The 17,506-nt window shown below is 47.0% G+C and overlaps 1 protein-coding gene across 3 annotated transcripts in view; it reads left to right on the forward strand.

Moving 5' to 3' along the window:
* PFDN1 (prefoldin subunit 1) overlaps nucleotides 1-17,506 on the forward strand; it is a 33,373-nt gene that overhangs the window by 14,107 nt on the left and 1,760 nt on the right. For 2 of the 3 annotated variants that reach the window (XM_082006322.1, XM_082006324.1), the window contains exon 3: nucleotides 2,192-2,276. In XM_082006322.1, coding sequence (XP_081862448.1) covers nucleotides 2,192-2,276 — 85 coding nt within the window. Of the gene's footprint in view, nucleotides 1-2,191; nucleotides 2,277-5,474; nucleotides 5,579-17,506 lie in introns of all 3 variants that reach the window. The other variant, XM_082006323.1, reaches the window with a different exon arrangement.

A 17,506-nucleotide genomic window follows, 5' to 3' on the forward strand; every position in this document is an offset into this window, starting at 1 on the left:
CCTGAAAAATAGCTCATCTCTGTATCTCTATCTGGATCTAGGCTCTGCATCTAATAGCAATGTAATAATTTCTCTTTCCTAGAAGGATGGTCACGGACTTGATTTTCACAAGACTGAGCAAAACCCACATTTTATTTCAGCAGGCTGGTGTGTGCTGGGCCCTGAAAACATTACCCCTGTGTGAAAGTGGATTGTGAGGGCACCTAATGGAAAGGCAGGGAATGAGGGGACAAGGAGAGTATGAGTGAGCGGTGTTGTGAAGAACAGGAGCAGATATAGAACAAAGATGAGACCAGTAATAAGCATGAGCTGAGACTAGGAAGAAACAAGGAGAGATTTGAGAAAATTACAACGTAAAAGATATAACGGAAGTTACTGTAGAAAAGAGGAGGTGAAGTGGAACAAGGGAGAGAAGTGGGAGAAGGAGGAGGAAGCGATTGGTAAATGCAGTTAATAGCAGCACTGAAGAGAGTTTTAATTGGAAACCTGTTATAATTAACTGCAGTTCTGCTCCTATGCATTCCAGGAATGCTTGTGGCAGGTAGTTTTCCTTTTGGCTGTTGCGATGCTGGAGTATGCTGGAGTATCCAGAGTATGCTGGATTTCAAGCCAAGCGGCAGATCCACATTTGTGTTTACCAGGTCCTGAGCAAACATGTTAATAATGTCTTTTTTTTAATAGGAGGTAGCACTACAAATTGATCCCAGGTTTTTCTGTAGCAGATGGGGAATGCATTCTGATCTTGCTCTGTCTAAAGGCGCTCTTTTTAACCGTTCAGGCATGAGCTCTTGTCACCTGGCACCTAGTTGGTGCTGGAGGGAGACCTTGACCTTGTTGGTATGACCTGTGGAGGCTCCTTCTAAATCCCCTGGGGGACTTTCTAAGTAGGGAAGGGGTGAAACTGCAGCTTGTACATTCTTTATGTCTGGAAGGAGATGAAAAACAACCATGGAGGGTTCCTGAAATTCATTTGAACTTAGTTGTCCTTTATCTCTTTGTGGGATGCTAGTGCCACGTGCTGGGGAGCTGCTTTGGATGCTGGGGCTCTTTTGAGCAAGTGAGGCAGCTTTTTGGATGCTGGCGAGCAGGATTACTGTGACTGAAATGTTATGGATGCATCTTTCAAATCCCTTTGGCAATTAAAAACCAGAACAAGTGGAAACCAGTGGCTGCAACTTCAGTTAAAAATGACGACTTCCCACCTCACAGAAAAACCCTCTGAATGTAGAAAGCATGGGAATTCTGAGGTCAGTTAAAGCCAAACCCTGAGCAGTGGGAGCTGTGAAAGCTCAAGTAAAGGCAGCTGTACCATGGCTCTGTGTTTCTGGTGGAAGCACCTGGCTGTGTATCATCAAATCACAGAAGGGTTTGGGTTGGAAGGGGCTTTCACACATCAACCAGTGCAACCCCCCTGCAATGAGCAGGGGCATCTTCAGCTAGATCAGGTTGCTCAGAACTCTGTCCAAATCCAGGGGTGGAGCATCCACAACTCTTCTGGGCAACTTGTTCCAGTGTCTCACCACCCTCATTGTAAAACATTTCTTCCGCATGTCCAATCTAACCCCTGAGTCTTTCAGTTTAAAACCATTGCCCGCTGTCCCATCACTGGAGGCCCTGGAGAAAAGTCTCTCTCTGTCTTTCTTATAAAACCCTTTTATATATTTAAAGGCTGCAGTAATGTCTCCCTGGAGCCTTCTTTTCTCCAGGCTGAACAACCCCAACACTCTCAGCCTTTTTCTGTAGGAAGCTTTGTTTTTATTGTGCAGGTTTGTTTAGCTTGTGAGCACTAAAATGGTAATGAATGGCCTTTACCCATTGAAAGAGGCTTCCTTGACTATATGCCATCAACTGATTTAGTTCCCTTTGAAGGGAGTGTGATGACAGACTCCCCTTGCTAGCTGTGTGTAAGAACTGCTTTAAAATCATTGAAGAACACTGAATGATAGAGGGAGATCTGTGTGCATCCATTTTCTTTCCTCCCAAATCATGGGTGAGATTAGTGGACCTTTGAGGCCAGCCCAATGGTTTGTGTGAACTATCATAGCAATTTCTTCTGCTGCTGTCCAGAACGCATGGGTTGAGGATGAATACACTGTGGAGGTCACTGTAGTTTAACTGGGCATGTAGGTAGGTGTACAACAGATATAAAAAATATCCAACAGTTGTCTGTCTCTTCTTTTTCCACTTGTAGGTTTATTCTTCAGTCTAAAGGAGTGATTCATAATCAGCTCTTAGAAAAACAGAGAATAGCTGAAGAGAAAATTAAGGAATTAGAGGTAAGTTTTTGGCAGGTAATGATGAAAGTACAACATTGAAGGTCAACAAGATGCTGTTTGCTACATCCCGTGTTTTTATCCAGTACTTTTCGTTCTGAAGGATTGTAACTAGGTGAAACATAGGGCCTGTTACAAGTAACCTACAAGTAATTCATGTCACTTGGTTTCTTTGCAAGACCTACAACCCCAGTAGGGTTTGATTGTTCACTGTGTCCTGATATGAAAACTGGGGTTGAGGAATCCAAATGAGATTAGTAGGAGCAAGGTTTAAAACTAGCAAAAGGATCTTTGTGTGGTAATTTGCAGCAGATAGGTTATGTGAATCTTTGCCAGTGCTGTGGATGTTAAAAGTTTACACTGGCTCAGGGCAATTGCACAAATTCATGGAAGAGAAATCCATTGAGAATTACCAAATATGTAGAAATGGCATCCTGCTCAGGAAGTCCCTGAGCTAAAAATGTCTGGAAGCTGGGAAAGTATGAGGAGGAAGTACTGTATACGCCTGCCCTGTCCTTACACTCTGCCCCAGGCATCTACTTGTGGCTGCTGTTGAAGACTGGATCTAGGGGGAGATGGGACTTTGTTTTGATGATGTGGTCAGAGCAATTCAGTGTTCTTATGTTTATCTGGTTGGAGTATTCAAGGCAGAGAAGATGATCTAGGAAATATAAATTAGTGTCTGTGCATGTTCCAGTGTTCAAACAAGTTATCTAGTAAATCTTGACTATCTTCTAGTGACTACATGTACAACTTACAGTTCTTTGGAGAAGGTGTTCAAAACGTACTTTTCCAAGGCCATTAGTATATTTTTTTTAATGCCCTTAAAATATAATTAATACAAAACCCTGTTCCTTGTTTTTTGGGGAATGACAGTTGTGTTAAGCAGCTTATCTCATCTGTTAGTGTTTTGGAGACAGTGAGTGTGGAGACCAGCTAAGTAGGGGCAAGCAGGAATAGGAAGTTGGTGCTCATACCTACTCAAACCTGTGCAGTTCTGTCTCTGTTGTCTCTCCTACTTACACTAAAGCAGAAGTAGAGTTTGTTTTTTTTTTTAATTCCTTCTTAAGACTCAGCTTGCCTGGGGAGCTGTAGGGCAAGCACATCACCGTATGTTGTGCTGCCTAGAGTGTTTTCTGTGCCAGATACTAAGGTTTTGTGTTTCTGACCATGAGAACTTTTTCTGCACAAGGAAAACAAGTACTCCATGGGTAGCCTATATATTTAAGGTGGTGTTAATTCAGACAAGGCACAGTCATTTTTTTGGTTTTGTGATAAAAGTGATTGTATCCTGGCTACTCTGGAGCCATTCCAGCTGCCAGTAGCTTTGTGCAAAGACAGCCCTGCAACTGGAGTTGAAGAACTTCATAGCAGCATGTCTGGATTTGGAAGTGATTGGAGTGTGATTGACAGCCTCTGGTTATGAACTACCCATTGTGTTCCTTACTGCCAGGTCCATTGGGCTGTGGTCAGCTTTTTTGGCTACTGTGCCCTTCAGCTGTGCATCTCCATTTCTTCCTGTTCCTGGTGGGGAATGATCTTGCCCCCTGAACTTTCCGATTGCTGAGTTCAGCAGAATGGATGGAATTTCCCCCAAATTATAACTTTTGCTATTCTTACACAAAACCTCAGAGCTGGCTGCTTCAGAAATGTGTTTTTCTGCTTCGTAGCTCCCAGTGCTTGAGTCTCTGGTTATGGCCACTGAATTGAAGTTCCCAGCAACAATATCTGTATCAAAAGGTGGTGGGAGTGGAAAGGTGGTTGCCACATGGGTCAGTTTTTCTTTTTAACTGTGGATAGTAGGGCTCAGATTGCCAAAACTTTCAACAGTTTGTTTTAAGCGAACATTCAAATCCATCTTTTAACTACTCTGCTGTCAGTTTTGTGAAAAGGATTTTCCTTGGGCTTGGGATTCCCCATGGAAGAGGACAAGCTCTTAGACAACTGCTAGAAACTGAGATTTCAGGGGAAATACCTGGGTCCAAGTCAGAGAGCACTTATGGCAGAAGTAGGGGATTTTGCTGTCCTGAAAACAAGTTGTGACAGAAGCAGGAAAGAATGTGAAACTTTGTGACCTTGTGCTTCTACTGCATCATTGTAAAATAAATACCAAACCAAGATAGGTTAAAACTTCCCTCCATCTGTTATTAAAACTGGAAGGATTTTAAAGCTTAGGTTTGTATTTTACATTGTTAACTACCTTATTACTTACTCACATTTCCTACTTTGCATAGTTGAATCAAGCTGGTCAGAGTAATCCTCCAGAATCCAGATGGTGTGCCTGATCTTAACCTCATGTAGCATGAGCTTGAGACAGTTATGTCTTGCTATTATGATGCTATTGCCAAGACATTGTGAAATGTATATTTTCGATGCAAGCCTGAATTTGTGAAATGCTGTCACCGCTAACTTGGTGCTGTTTGCAGAGGAGCACAGCACAGAGGGCTGGGGTCACTGCTGAGCTCTTCTGTAAATCCATCCAGCTGTGTAGCAAGGAGAGCTCCTGAGTGCTCACTATTAGTGAAAATGTGGGCTTTAACCTGCTTCAGAGATGTGAACTGGGTTTCCTGACATTTGCAGCTGTCAGAATGAACTTTGAAAACAGTGAGGTGTTTTGAGTCTAGTTTGAAAGCTGCTTTTCTTCCCTCCTCTGATAGTCTCTACTGCCATGCATGCTTGCAGTTATTCCCTTCCCCTCAATCCCCTCCCTTAGGTTCCTCTGCTGTTGAAGCAGTGCATTGACTTTTTCAAGATAGCATCACAAAATTGATGTGATACTGCTAGTTTGATTCTCCCTGCTGCTCATCACATGACAAAGCAGCAAGGAGAACCAGACCTGTCTTTGTACAGGGCTGTGGAAATAAGGCTTGGCTGGAATATGCATTGGATGTACTTAGTGAGAGGAACTGTGCTCTGAAAGCACGAAAGGGGTATGGATGTATACAAGGGGGCAAATGCATAGCCTGTCAGTTACTCTGCAGAAAAAGCAAGCTAGCTTTACTCTTCTTGTTAAAGCTAAGGTAGGAATCTGAATGTATACACATACATATGTAGCATTATTAACTTTACAACTTGTATATAATCCTTTGGAATCTAAATAGACTGTCCAGGCTTGCTGGCAAAATACACATGCCTGCTTAAAGGCTATGCCAGTGAGGCTTACAAAAACCTGCTTGAATCTTGCAGAGACTGATGGCATAGGCTTGCTCATGTACTGGCATGGGAAGCGTCCCACTTAGTAGTAGCGATTGGATTTTTCCAGTCCTGATACTATCAAATTCTTGTTGTGTTTCACAGTACGAGGGGTATGTGTTAAATCTATTTTGAAAGCATTCTAAAGGGATGAGCACAGACTCTTTTTAGCTCAGCAATGTTTGTGCAGTATTAGGAGAAAAACCAAGTAATGTTTTTCTTCCCTTGTTTTCAAGGAAACATGATATGTGAGGGGTGGAACAATGCTTTGTTTCAGGAAATGTTATCCGTTTCCATTGTAGGGTTGGATGGATTCTGTTTTTAAATGTGGCATTTTAAAAAGAGCAAACTCTGTGATGTTACAAAGACATGGAAAATTGATTCTTCATTAGGGGTGGAGAAAGTGATTGTCGCTGTATGTTTTCTCTGATAATATCTGATAGTCCCCTTCTCTCCTGCTATATTCAGCGTGTTTAGTTGTCAGGCGTTGTCAGACTAAATTGCTAAAAATAACAAATAAGGGGGAGGCTTTGCTGGGCAGCTCTGTCTACTGTGTGCTACTGAATTTAGCTCCTTCGTGAAAAGGGCAAAAGCAACCTGCAGCTTTCTGGCTGAATTGGATTTTGGTTTTAAACTCTGACCACAACACTGTTGTGTGCTTGTTTCCCAGGCAATTCTTTCACACGTGTATGGGAGACTGAAAGTTTACTGTTGTAGAGATAAAGGGTTGGTTGTTTTCTTCTCTGTCTGCCTGGAGTAGAAAATACGATCGTGAAAGCTATACTTAAGTGCGTGATTTCTAACTCAGAAATTCTTCGTGTGATTCCTGAAATGCCATGTCCAATTGCCCTATTCCACACAGAAAACTTCTTTGCTCTTGTTCATGGTGGAGAAATGAACACTCTGCTCTCAAACACCGCTGTGCTCCATGTTTAAAGGCTTAGATGGTGTTGCGGGACTCCTTTCTGGTAAAGTTAAAAAGTGACTGCGTTGCACTGCCTTAAGGTGACCAGACGTCATAGGCAACAACAGACTTCTTCCCTGGTGCTGCCTGCATGCAAACTTGCTTGTGCTGTGGCTTCTGTTTCTCTAATCTTCTTTCCCTAGGAGCTTTAAAATGGCTTTGCTGCAGCCCTGAGGCGTAATGGTGGTGCCCCCCTTCTTGATGATTCGACCAGGGTGACTCTGATGGTTGCCACAACAGTGTTTTTGTACCCTGTGGGAGCAAAGATTTAAGCAGGCGAGGTGTGGCTGGGGAGAAGTGCTGGAGTCTGGGAGGTCATGTTTTCTGACCAGGTATGGCTCGGATGGACCTGCTCACTGTGGCTGCGCATCTCTTGTTGTGCTCCTGCGACAGCTCTCTGTGGACAGCCCTTTGGTTTTGACGCTGAAATGGTCAGCATGGAGGCCAATTCTGAGGGTGGCTTTAATGATGTGAAAACAAGTCTCGTGAGATTTGTGGTGCGCTTTGCAGACCACTAAGTGACCATAAGAAGGTAGCAATTGTTAGGCCCATTCCCAAGTGAGACCAATTTGTTCCTGGGATTTATAGTGTAGAAGCTGTCATCCCATGGTTGGCCCAGGATAGACCAGTGCCCAGGAATGTGCGGTGGGCTTTTTAAATAAACAGGGAAAAATAAGGAATGCTCCTTTTTGCTTTGGAGAAGGGAAGCCTCAAGAATAGCCCTCTGTGCTTTAGCCTGGAGCAGATTTTACTTTGGATGATGAGTGTGCTGTTCTCTCATTCCATTGCTGGCATACACACACGTACCAAGGACATGATTTTAAACACATGTTGTCACAGAAGCTGCCCCTTGTTTCTAAGTGTGCGCATAGACGAGGTCAGTCCCTGGCTTGGTTTCAGCCCTGTTGGCTTTATGGTCTTTCTGGTCTACTCTAAGGAAGGCTGGCATGTTTCTGTTGCTGTTGTTCATACAGGAGCTAAGCCAGAACCATTCGTGCAACCTGGGGGCTCGGCTGCAATCATGATTTGCAACCATGTACAAAACTCCTCTGGCACAGATTGTTTGCAGGTTTGGGGCGTTGCTGGGGGTAGATTGATTTTTATGTTCTTAATCTGCTTGTCCTGGAAGGTGGTGTGTGGTGGGGTTGGTTTTGTGGTTATTTCATTCTCTTGTTTTTGTTTTGTTTGTTTTTTACTATTTGCACACACACCACACCACCACTGCCACCACCACCACCCCTCCCCCCGCAACTTTACTGTGTCTGATGTTTGGGAATTCAGAGTGGTGGTATCTCCTTCTCTTCTTGCCCCGGAATCACACCTTGGAGTTTCAATACAGCTCTCTGGCCATCTACAAGTCAAGAGAAAGACAATACATGCTTCCAGGGGGCCACTTGTTCCTAGAGGTGGTGATCTCCCTCCGCTTGCTGTAGAGGGCAGCTGGACACCTGACGTGGGGACAGGTGGAGTATGGAAGTGAACTTAACATGTAGGATTGATGTTTGGGCTTGCATGGGCCTTTTAGGAGGAAGCTGTGGGAGCTCCACAAATTATGGGAATTGGTGTGAAAGTGAGCTCATCAGGCCCCCTGTGAAGGCCAGGCAATAGCCTTCATCTTGAATGGTTTTGGGTGTCTGAGGCAGCTGCGGGTGTCTGAGGGGGCTGCAGGTGTCTGGGCAGGTCCTTCTGGGCACGGATGTGTAGACTTGGTGAAGTTCCTGAGAAATGTGTTTTGTCTTGACTCTTTTGGCTTCTGTCATCCAGGCCTGAGTTTGTGCCTTCACTGAGGGCTTGCTCCTGCTTTTCAGGCTGCTGGAGGCTTAGCTTGCTTTTTGAGGACATGGGTGGTCCAGCTGCCTGCCTAAGCTTGCTGGCAGCTGGGGAGCATCCACAGACACTCCTGTAGAGCAGAGCACAGCCTGCATGGGCAGAGCTGTCAGCACCCATCTGCCCTCCACAAAGATGCTTGTTTTTAAGAAGGGAGTAGTCGAAGCTTCCCTCCTCCCCCAGTCTGGCTGTGTTACAAGGAGGAGAACCTGTGTTCTTATTCCTGATTTTTTGAAATTAAAAATACTCTGAGCAATGGGAAAAATAGGCTTTAAAATAATAAAATGGTGAGAAGGTTGAGAGTGTAATGGACACAAAGCTAACACTATCAGAACAAAATCATTCTGTATGGAAGAGCCTTCTGACATTGGACTGGGGCCATATAAATTTTAGGTAAATACTGGAGGAACTGGGACATAGCTAACGCTGGTCGAATTAGACCAGAAAGAATTATTTCTGTCCCCTAAACTGACTCTCCTTATGGTAACGTGGCTAACAGGTCTTATTCCTTCCTTTCAAGACGGATGAATCACTGACTTTACTTCTTAATGTTTACAGCCTCACACTCTGTCTTATTGTCATTTGTCAAAAGTGAGGATAGCAAAAGAATCATATTCTTACAGTCTAACTTAATGTGTATTTTATGCTGTTTATTTTATCTGAATTGCATCATCTCTCATCCCAGAGAAATTAAAGTTGATTGTGTGCAGCTAGCACCTTGCAGCTTTAAAAGCGGACAAATGCTCTTCCGTAATCACAAGAAAGGAGGTGTATTTTTTAAAATACTGGTTCTGATTCCTATGGTAGATTTCTTAAAGATCAAGTAAGAATATGTTCTGCTTTGAAAATTGTGTAAGAAGCTTGTCCTATGTTAAATAGTGCACAAGTCACTGGTTGCAAAACATGACTTTGTAATATTAGAGGCATAGAAAGAAGAAATCATCACATTTAAGAGGGGATTCCCAGCTCTCTGAAAGGGTCTGCCACTGGTTTAGACCTGGTATGGCTTATAAGAACTTTAACATCTCACCACACTTCTATGAAGAGTGGTTGTGGGTGATGCTGATTTTGGTGGAATGACGTGTATTTATAACATCACATATGTATGGGTGTGCATTTGCAAGGCTGGATCTTTCATTTGAAGCAATCATTCACCACAACAAATTTTCAGACTCCCAGATTTTTGCAAGCAACTGTTTAATTAGTAATTCTTTGTTAGTTTTCCCTGCGCTGCAGTCTGCAAAGTAAGCACACAGACTAGCTGAGAGGGCAAAGGCTTCATGAAGGGAGAAGTGGAATTTGATGACTCTTTATTTTCACTGTTCCTACCTTTATTTTTGGGTGGATAATTGTAGATTTTAAAAGCAGGAGAATAATTAGCATGGGTGTTGATTGCTTCCTTTTAAATCCTTTAGAAGCTAGTTATGGAGATACTTTCAAAATAAATGTATCCCAGACTTGTTCTAGGATTTTTTTTGGGGGGGGGTGCTCTATTTTAAAAGGGAAAAAAAAAATTAATGGAAAAACTTTTCAGGTAAACCTTGCCAGTATGCTCATTCCTTTGTAATTCAGGGGAAAGTGAAATACATTATGCATTAATAAAAAACCACTTCTGCTGCTGTGTCTAAATGGTTTTGTCCATCCAGGAGCCTACATTTAGTCATCCGGGTCTGAAAAAGTTGCTTGTTTCCTCTGATTAAGCTGCTTTTATGATTACACTGAAATCATTTTAACACAAAGTTGGTAGATAAGTCTGTCTTTGTCATTTTAAACCAGGGTCTGATTCATTGTCAAAGCTCTCCTTTGTGCTTATGGCTGCAGAAGTATCCAAAGCAATGAGCCGAGCTAGATGTGGGTCCCTCTACAAATTCTTCCTTGCATGAGTAATAGTTAGTCACAAAACCAGTGCCACTGTCCTTGCCTTAGTCACCAGGCCTGTGCAGTCGCTCCTTGCTGTCCTTTATGCCAAGCAGCTCTGGGGAGGGGGATTATCTGTGCCCGATAAACCTCCATCCTGCCCCCATCTCCTCCATCTCGCTTGGGGAGAACAGGAAGCGATTATTTGGAAAGCGTGCTCCTGCCTGTAGGAGACCTAACCCAGCCCTGAGTCAGCTTTATAAAGCCACACCTTTCTCGACAGGTATGCGGGGAGGCTGTCACGACTTCCTGCTGGCCCTGCTGCCCGGGTCGCTCCTCTCATCTGTCTGTAAATATGTTCCTAGCGGGGATGTGTCGGCTTTCTGCCTGTGAGGCAGCCGAGTTCAAGGGTGTCTGAATTAGGAGGGGGGATGCTGGTTAGTTGGGAGTTTACATCATCTTTTTGTTGCTGATTTGTTGAGTCTTTGAAATTTGTGGAAGTAACTTTTCTTTTAACATGGCCTTGTTTGGCCGGGACTGCAAGAGATGAAAGGTGTGGTATGACTTTGCAAAAGTCATACTGCTAGAAGGTATTCTGATGAGCTGTACTGGCTCCGCAGGACCATAGAAACCAAAGCACCAAATTAGGGAACTTACCACATTTTGCAAGAAGCATTTTGGTGAGGGACAGTTCCACCAAAGCAAAATGTGGGGATTTTTCAGAATCTGGGTGAGTTTCCCCTCCTCAAGTTCTCTGTGTTTGACCTGATTCTGCTGTCGTAAATCTGGTTAGGGTGCAGTGTCTGACCTGAAGCAATGTGCCTCTGAAAACTGCTCTAAATGGGTGTCCCTGAAGGAATCCTCTGTATTGATAATACATTTCTGCTGCCACCTACTGAAACGTTCCCAGTTGGCTTGCTTTTTGCTTCAGGCTAGGGTGCAGGAGTTCACTGGAATAATCTGTCATTTCCTAGTCACAGAGAGCAACTGTCTCCACCTCTGCTGAAAATGCTGTCCCATGGCTGAGACAATGGGTATGTGCAGCGTGCTCCCAGTGGGGCTGGGACTTGGGGACAGATAGGCTGCTCTGCAGGCAGGTTTTCCTGCCTGTTCCATTGCCCCTTCTTGTTTTGAAGGTGGCCTTCCTTGGTACCAAGTGTGGAAAGCAACGGGTGCTTTTCCAAATAAGCTTTTTCAGAGTATGTTCCTCAGGGTTTCAAGGCACTATGATAACGGTGGGGGAAGGGCCTGCTGGTTGTGCTGTAGGTAGGATCGATGCATGATGAGGGTGGATTTGCACCAGCAAGTTCCTTAGGCAGGTGCTTCTAAAGATCCTCCTGAGTTGGCAAGTGCATTTGTATGCTTGATGTCTTCTCTTCTTCAGTCTAATCCAGATGGTTTTGAAGTGACCGAGAGTCCCCGTTACCTTCTGGAAAGAATGGCTAAGGGAAAACCCAGGGATCTGAATCATCACTTCTCCTCTTAGGTAAATGCCATCATCGTGCTTCGGTCAGCAGCTGTCATCAGAAACCATCTGGGCTCCCTTCCTATTGCTGTTCAACTCACTCTTGAGCAAACTCTGGGCAACTTCCTGAGAGCAGTAACTCTGCTTGGAAAGTCTTGAAGTCTTGAATCTAAATATTTGGTGGTTGCTGTAGCGTGGTGATTTCCGATGTGTACATGTGCCACAGTGTTGCAGTGGGTGAGGACCAGTGCTGGGTGGACCCATCAGGGCGTAGGACTGCCTGCAGACCCACCCCGCCCCATCGCTGCTGCCCACTATTTCAGTTTCTCCTGAAGCAGAAGCAGCGGGGTGGTGTTCAGCAGGTCCACCACCTTCCCATTTGTGCGTTCCAAGTGAAATCCCATTAAACAGAGCACACGTCCTAAGTACATCATCTTCCGTGACCTCAGGCTGACCAAAATGTTTGCCTTGCCTTCGGTGCGTGTGATGATGGTTCAGTGTGCTGTTCTCTGGCAAGGGTGTTAGGGTGGCTGGAATTGCCGAAACAGCAGCAGTGACCTCAAGAGCGAGGGCAGTTCACACTGCTGCTGCCGCCTGGCCCCCAGCGTGCAGGCCACACAGCTTTCTTTCGTCTTGTGGAAGATCCTTCCCCAGACAAGTGTATGCTCCCAGCTCTATCTCAGGATCTGTTGATCACTTTCCCAAAGAGTGCGCGCACACAGCCCTCAAGGAATGCCAAAAATGATCTGAGTTAACTTTGGGAGATATAGAAACTCTCAGCTAGCAGGTTTATTGAGACAGTGTCATGGGATGAGTTGTATCAGGGCTCCTATTTGAGGCACTGCATCATGCCTGAAGACTCTGCAGCATTCCTTGACAAAAGCTTTCTAAGCATGAGAGTGGGATGCCAGCATCTGGTGGTTGGTAGCCAAGTGTGCTGTGAGCTGTGGGGAGGGAGGTGTGCTCTGGGAAGGAACCTGCCAGCTTGTTTCATCCTTACAAGCTGGATGTAAAACAACTTTGTAGAAAAACAGGGTTTTTAATAAAAAAGCTGAAATGAGAAGCCATGTTCCAATACCAGATCCTTAAACTTCCATGGAAACATTTTTGTTTGGGTTTAAGCATATTTGTGTTTGCAGGTCAGGGGTTGAAGCTCTTTCTCTTGCTGAGGTGAAGAGGGAGAAGTGGGATTTGAAGAGAAAAAGGAGTGGACGTTGAATGAGAAACCGCTACTTGAAACAGGAAATTCACCTGTGAGCACAAGGCGTAATTGCAGCATGAATAAACTGTGGCTGCTGTGTATTTGTTTCCTGCTGAGAGCAGAAGTGCTGTTTTGGCTTTTGGAATTGTGTGCACGCTGTGCTGAACTGCCAGCTCTAGACAAGGCTCTGCAGACACGTGGGTCTGGCCAGTGGCTGACCAGCTCTCTCTGAAGGCAGAGGCATCTGAATCACAGTGCTGGGGGAAATACGTTGCTTTGATCATCGAAAGCCTGTCCGAGAGGAGCTGATTAATAGTTTTTTCTTGCTGTGGAATCTGTGGATGCTGGCTTTTTAATCTGCCAGGAATGTAAGGTCCGGGTGTGTCGTCATGCCTCTCCAGCAAAGCACTGGCCTCACTAGCAGCATGATGCAATGGGAATGGCAGTGGGAGGCTTGAACAGGAGGTGACTTCCCGCAGTGTCAAAAGGCCATGGGCCACCTCAGTTAACCACAACTCCTTTTCTTCTTCAGGGTGTGAACCATAGTTGTATTTGCATTAAATCCAGTATTTCCGCAGCTGCTGCCAAAAGCAAATAGCGCAGAGCGGGTTAGGGAGCGAGTGTTGCCCGTGACAGGGAGCAAAGTGCAAGGAAGAGCCGTGGTACAGGATAACAGCAGGGGCAAGTGTCTACGGCATTGGTTTTGCTGTAACCACCAGCACCAGGGCACAGGCTTGCCGTTCCAGTGCGTGTTGGTAAGAAGCGTGTGCAGTGAGGGATGGTTTGTGGGTGCTGCTGTATGTAGCCTGTGGCTGGGGACAGTACGGCTGATGCTTCCAAGACCTTTGTGCTTCATATGTAGGTGAATGAAGAGGCAACCGGGACTGGTAGGAGCCGCCCAGAGCCATTGCCTGCAGCTGCCCAGTGCTGCTTGAGAGTGCAGTGGGCATTGCAGCCCATCGTCCTCACTACGGTTACTAGCGAGGAAGCAGTTACTAGCGAGGAAGGAGCTGCCCTGCCTTCCTTGCAGACAGGGCTGGGGTTGGTGGTGTCCTCCCTGCTGGGTCGTGCAGCATTTTCTGCGGGGCTGTTGGCTGCACAGCCACCCTTCCTCCTGGGAAGGGTTCCCAGGAGATCAATGCCTGTTGCCTGTTGGATGGGGCTGTGTGAGCTGCATCTATTTTTGCCTGCATCTCTGATCACATGGGAGATGGTGCTTTTACTCTACATAGCTGTACCAAAACCCCACCCCCACACAGGTTAGCCCCTCACCCGACACACGTGGTTTAGGAAGGCTGCAGGAAGGCTTGGAAGTGGGGAAGACTCCTGAGAGCTGGGACAGGAGAGTAAGGGTTAGGCATGGTGGCACCATCTGTGATCAGGTGCAGGGGAGCCTCAGAGCCCCCAGCAGGTGCTGGGAGGTCCAGCTGGTGGGGTTGGCTTTTCTGCCCAAGGAGGAGTTCTTGGCCATCTCTTCTCACCCTCCATCTCAGTGCCCAGCAGCCATTAGCACGGCAAACCTACTTCCAGAAAGCAGGTTTAGGTGAGAACATTTCCTTTTGGGCTAGTTTTCAGACAGATCATCAGGGCTGTGGTTTGTCTTGCTCGCAAGTGCTGCAGCCCTTCCTGGCTAGGGAAGGTGACTGTAGTTGGCAGCAGGATTAGCTTAAAGGAGTTACTAAACTATGGGTTGGGAGGCACTGACTTTGCTGGCTTTTTAGTATGCAAATCTGCAGAAGATGCCTCCATTAGCTTTTCTGCACATGGCCCAGACCTCGCTAGCCTGTCGCAGTAGCCATGTGTTGGTCTTGTGTCCCAGTGCAGGTGGCAGTGCCCTTCCTGTGTGGGGACAGAGCGGGGTAGGAGGGGGATCGAAGGGCTGTCACCACAAATAATGCGTTGGATGAGAACTGGTGGGTGGCCTGTGGTGGGAACAAGTGAGGGTGGAAGAGCTTGTCCTGTGCTGGAGCAGGGCAGCTGGCTTGATTTCAGAGCGTGTGTGAAGCGTGCCCAGAAATCTGTAGCTGCAAATCCTGCTACCTTCTCACATGCCTTCAGCCACTTTCAAGGTGGCCTCCAGCTTCCCTTCCTTGCTTCTGCAGTGGAGAGGCTTCTCATGTGCTGATGGGACCTGCAACCTTGGGTCATTCCTGCCTGAGTGGGAGTTACTGTATGTGGGTCGTGGAAACAAAGCAGTGTTTCTGAAACCTCTGAAAGCTGCAGTGCAGGGAATGATGTGCACTCACTGCCCTGGCTGAGCGGGTGTTCAGAAGCTGCACCTCTCAGCTAAGTTTCAGTAACACGGAGTGTGTTTTGCAGTGTGGTGAATAAATCTGCAGCAAGTAGATGTGGCAATTGTGATGAACCAGGAGGAGGAACCAGCCCCTCACTGTAGCCAGAGCCATCAGCTGACAAACCAGCCTTTTCCTGCTGTGCTGTGTTTCCTCCTTCGCTGCCTTGCCACGCTCCTTGCGTAACTGCTGGCGAGACGCCAGCACCTCGTGGCACTGCCTGTAGAGCGTGGCCCTATTTGTAAGCCCTGAGTTCGGGCTTCTCTGGGAGCTGAGTGGCATGTGTCACCTTCAGGCCCTTGCCTTCCCAAAGCAAGTCTCCTTTCTCAGTCCTACCCTGATACTCCGTGACTCAGGCAGTGGTATCTCTTGCTGTTTTTGGTAACCACCTTGTCTGGCCAGAGGCCTGCAGGGTTGGTGGGTGGGTGAGGGTAGTTTATGGCACTGCTGGTGTGGGGAGCAGATAGGTGCTCTGAATCTGCAGCCTGTAGGTTGTGCAGCATCTGAAGTCACTCAGGCTCCTGACTGGCAAGCACTGGAGTTACTGGTGTAAAAGTACTACCAGAGGCTGCAGAGAGCAGCAGCCTTTGGTTTCATGAGGGACCAAAACCAGCAATACAGTTCTGGCATTGCACTGGACAGTTGCTGCTAGCTCTACTTGCCTTGGCACAGGCAACAAAGAATTAACACTTGGAGCAGCAAACACACCTTCAGAGGAAAATATATACAGCTAATTGGGAGATGAGCTAAAACCTAGCAGCCCTAGGCTGGTCCAAAACGGAGGGTCAGAGGACATAGGATTAACTAGGACTGCAAGTCAACATGAGTGCAAATGAAAGCAGTGGGAGTTCAGGGAAGCTTGGAGGTGGGGTTTGGGAGGCTTCAGTAATGTTCCTCCCACAGGGAGCAGATACCAGCAGCCTGGCAGATCTGGCTGGACCAGAACAGCCTCCAGGGTGACTTCAGAGCTGCACTGTCAGACCATCTGTGGGCTCTTGGAGAGCTGGTGTGACTAGGCAGCGTGTGTGTCAGCCGGCTTGCTCACAGCACTGCCCCCCGGGGAGGGCGCACCAGGGAGAGACGGAGTTTCCTGTCTAGACCTCTGTAATTGTGGTGAAGAGGGGTTTGTATGCAAGCTCTTGCTCCTTCTCCTGTGATTACTGAAGCAGAAACCAGGCCACATCTCCTTGGGAAGGAACACCTTGCTTCTGCCACATGTCTTGGAAAATGCGGCAACCGTCTGCTCCTCGGTCCCCCTTGATTCGGGCCATTAGTTGGAGTGGGAGCCAGCTGCTGTGCTGGCTCCAGTGCTGGCTGCTGCCGGCTTGCAGGAGAGCTCAGAATGTTTGCAGCCCCCCTGCTCCGTGTGCAGGGTTTCCCTTGATGCTCAAGGGATGTTCCTTGAGCCCAGGGCTGAACCTCCCTGGAGGCTGCTTTTGGGAGGAAGGAGTAGAAGTGTCAGGACCAGCCCAGATCCTCTTGCCCCAGAAACTGAGGAGAGTGATTGAGGGAAATACAAATACCCTGAATCCTCACCTGCCAGGGACCACAAGTGATGCTTAAAGTAAAGGAATGGCATTAAACCATGTCCCTTTGCCATGAGCTGGGTAGCTCCAGCACCCCTGCTCCCCCAGGGAGGGCAAAGCACACCACTGCGCAGGAGTGGGCACAACAGCCATGGATGCTTCTGCGCTGTGTCAGGCCGTGTCAATGCTCAGGGTCCCTTGTCCTCAGGGAATTGGGCCCCGAATGGTCACCAGCATGGCTTCCTAACAGGATGCACCTGAAATCCCACTGTGCTAGGAGAATAGAGCTGTCGTCTGCAGCCTGCCAACTCCTGGCTGCATGTGGGTTCTTCCCTGTGTGGTGACAGGGCTGCCTGGCTGACCTGAGGTTGCTGCTGGGGCCAGCCTGCCTGTGGAGAGCTGGTCTCTGGAGATGTCTCTTGCTGCCTGCTAGCCATGAGGGGGAGTGGAGAGGACAGAAAAGTAGAACAGTTTCATAGACTAATTTAATTGCATTAAAAAAATGTTAAAATAAATGAATGCATAGAAGACAACTGTGCTGCTGACTCTCCTTCAGTCAGGAGAGCGAGGTGGAACTCGGGCCCACACAGGTTTTCCAGGGCCTGTCTCTCCTCGCAGCCTTCAGATTCAGTTCCCTAGATGTGAAATCCCTCGACGTCTGTCTGGGCAGTGTGAGAACAGCGCGGCAGTGTCAGAAATCCTGCTCGTGCGTCAGCGAGTCGTTGGCAGCGGGAACCCGCGTTGCACCTCCTCTCACAGTGGTTTCCTGAAAAGCAGCCCTTGTAAGCGAGAGGGATCCCACATGCCTGGGGACTGCATGAGAGGGACAAGGAGTCCTTTGCCATACCCACAGCCCGAGCTGTCACTAAGAACCTTTACTGTTTAAATAAAAGCCCTTCAGTATTTAGAA

The sequence above is a fragment of the Phaethon aethereus genome (genome assembly GCF_964289735.1).
Source record: "Phaethon aethereus genome assembly, chromosome: 14".
In the NCBI taxonomy this organism is placed as follows: Eukaryota; Metazoa; Chordata; class Aves; order Phaethontiformes; family Phaethontidae; genus Phaethon; species Phaethon aethereus.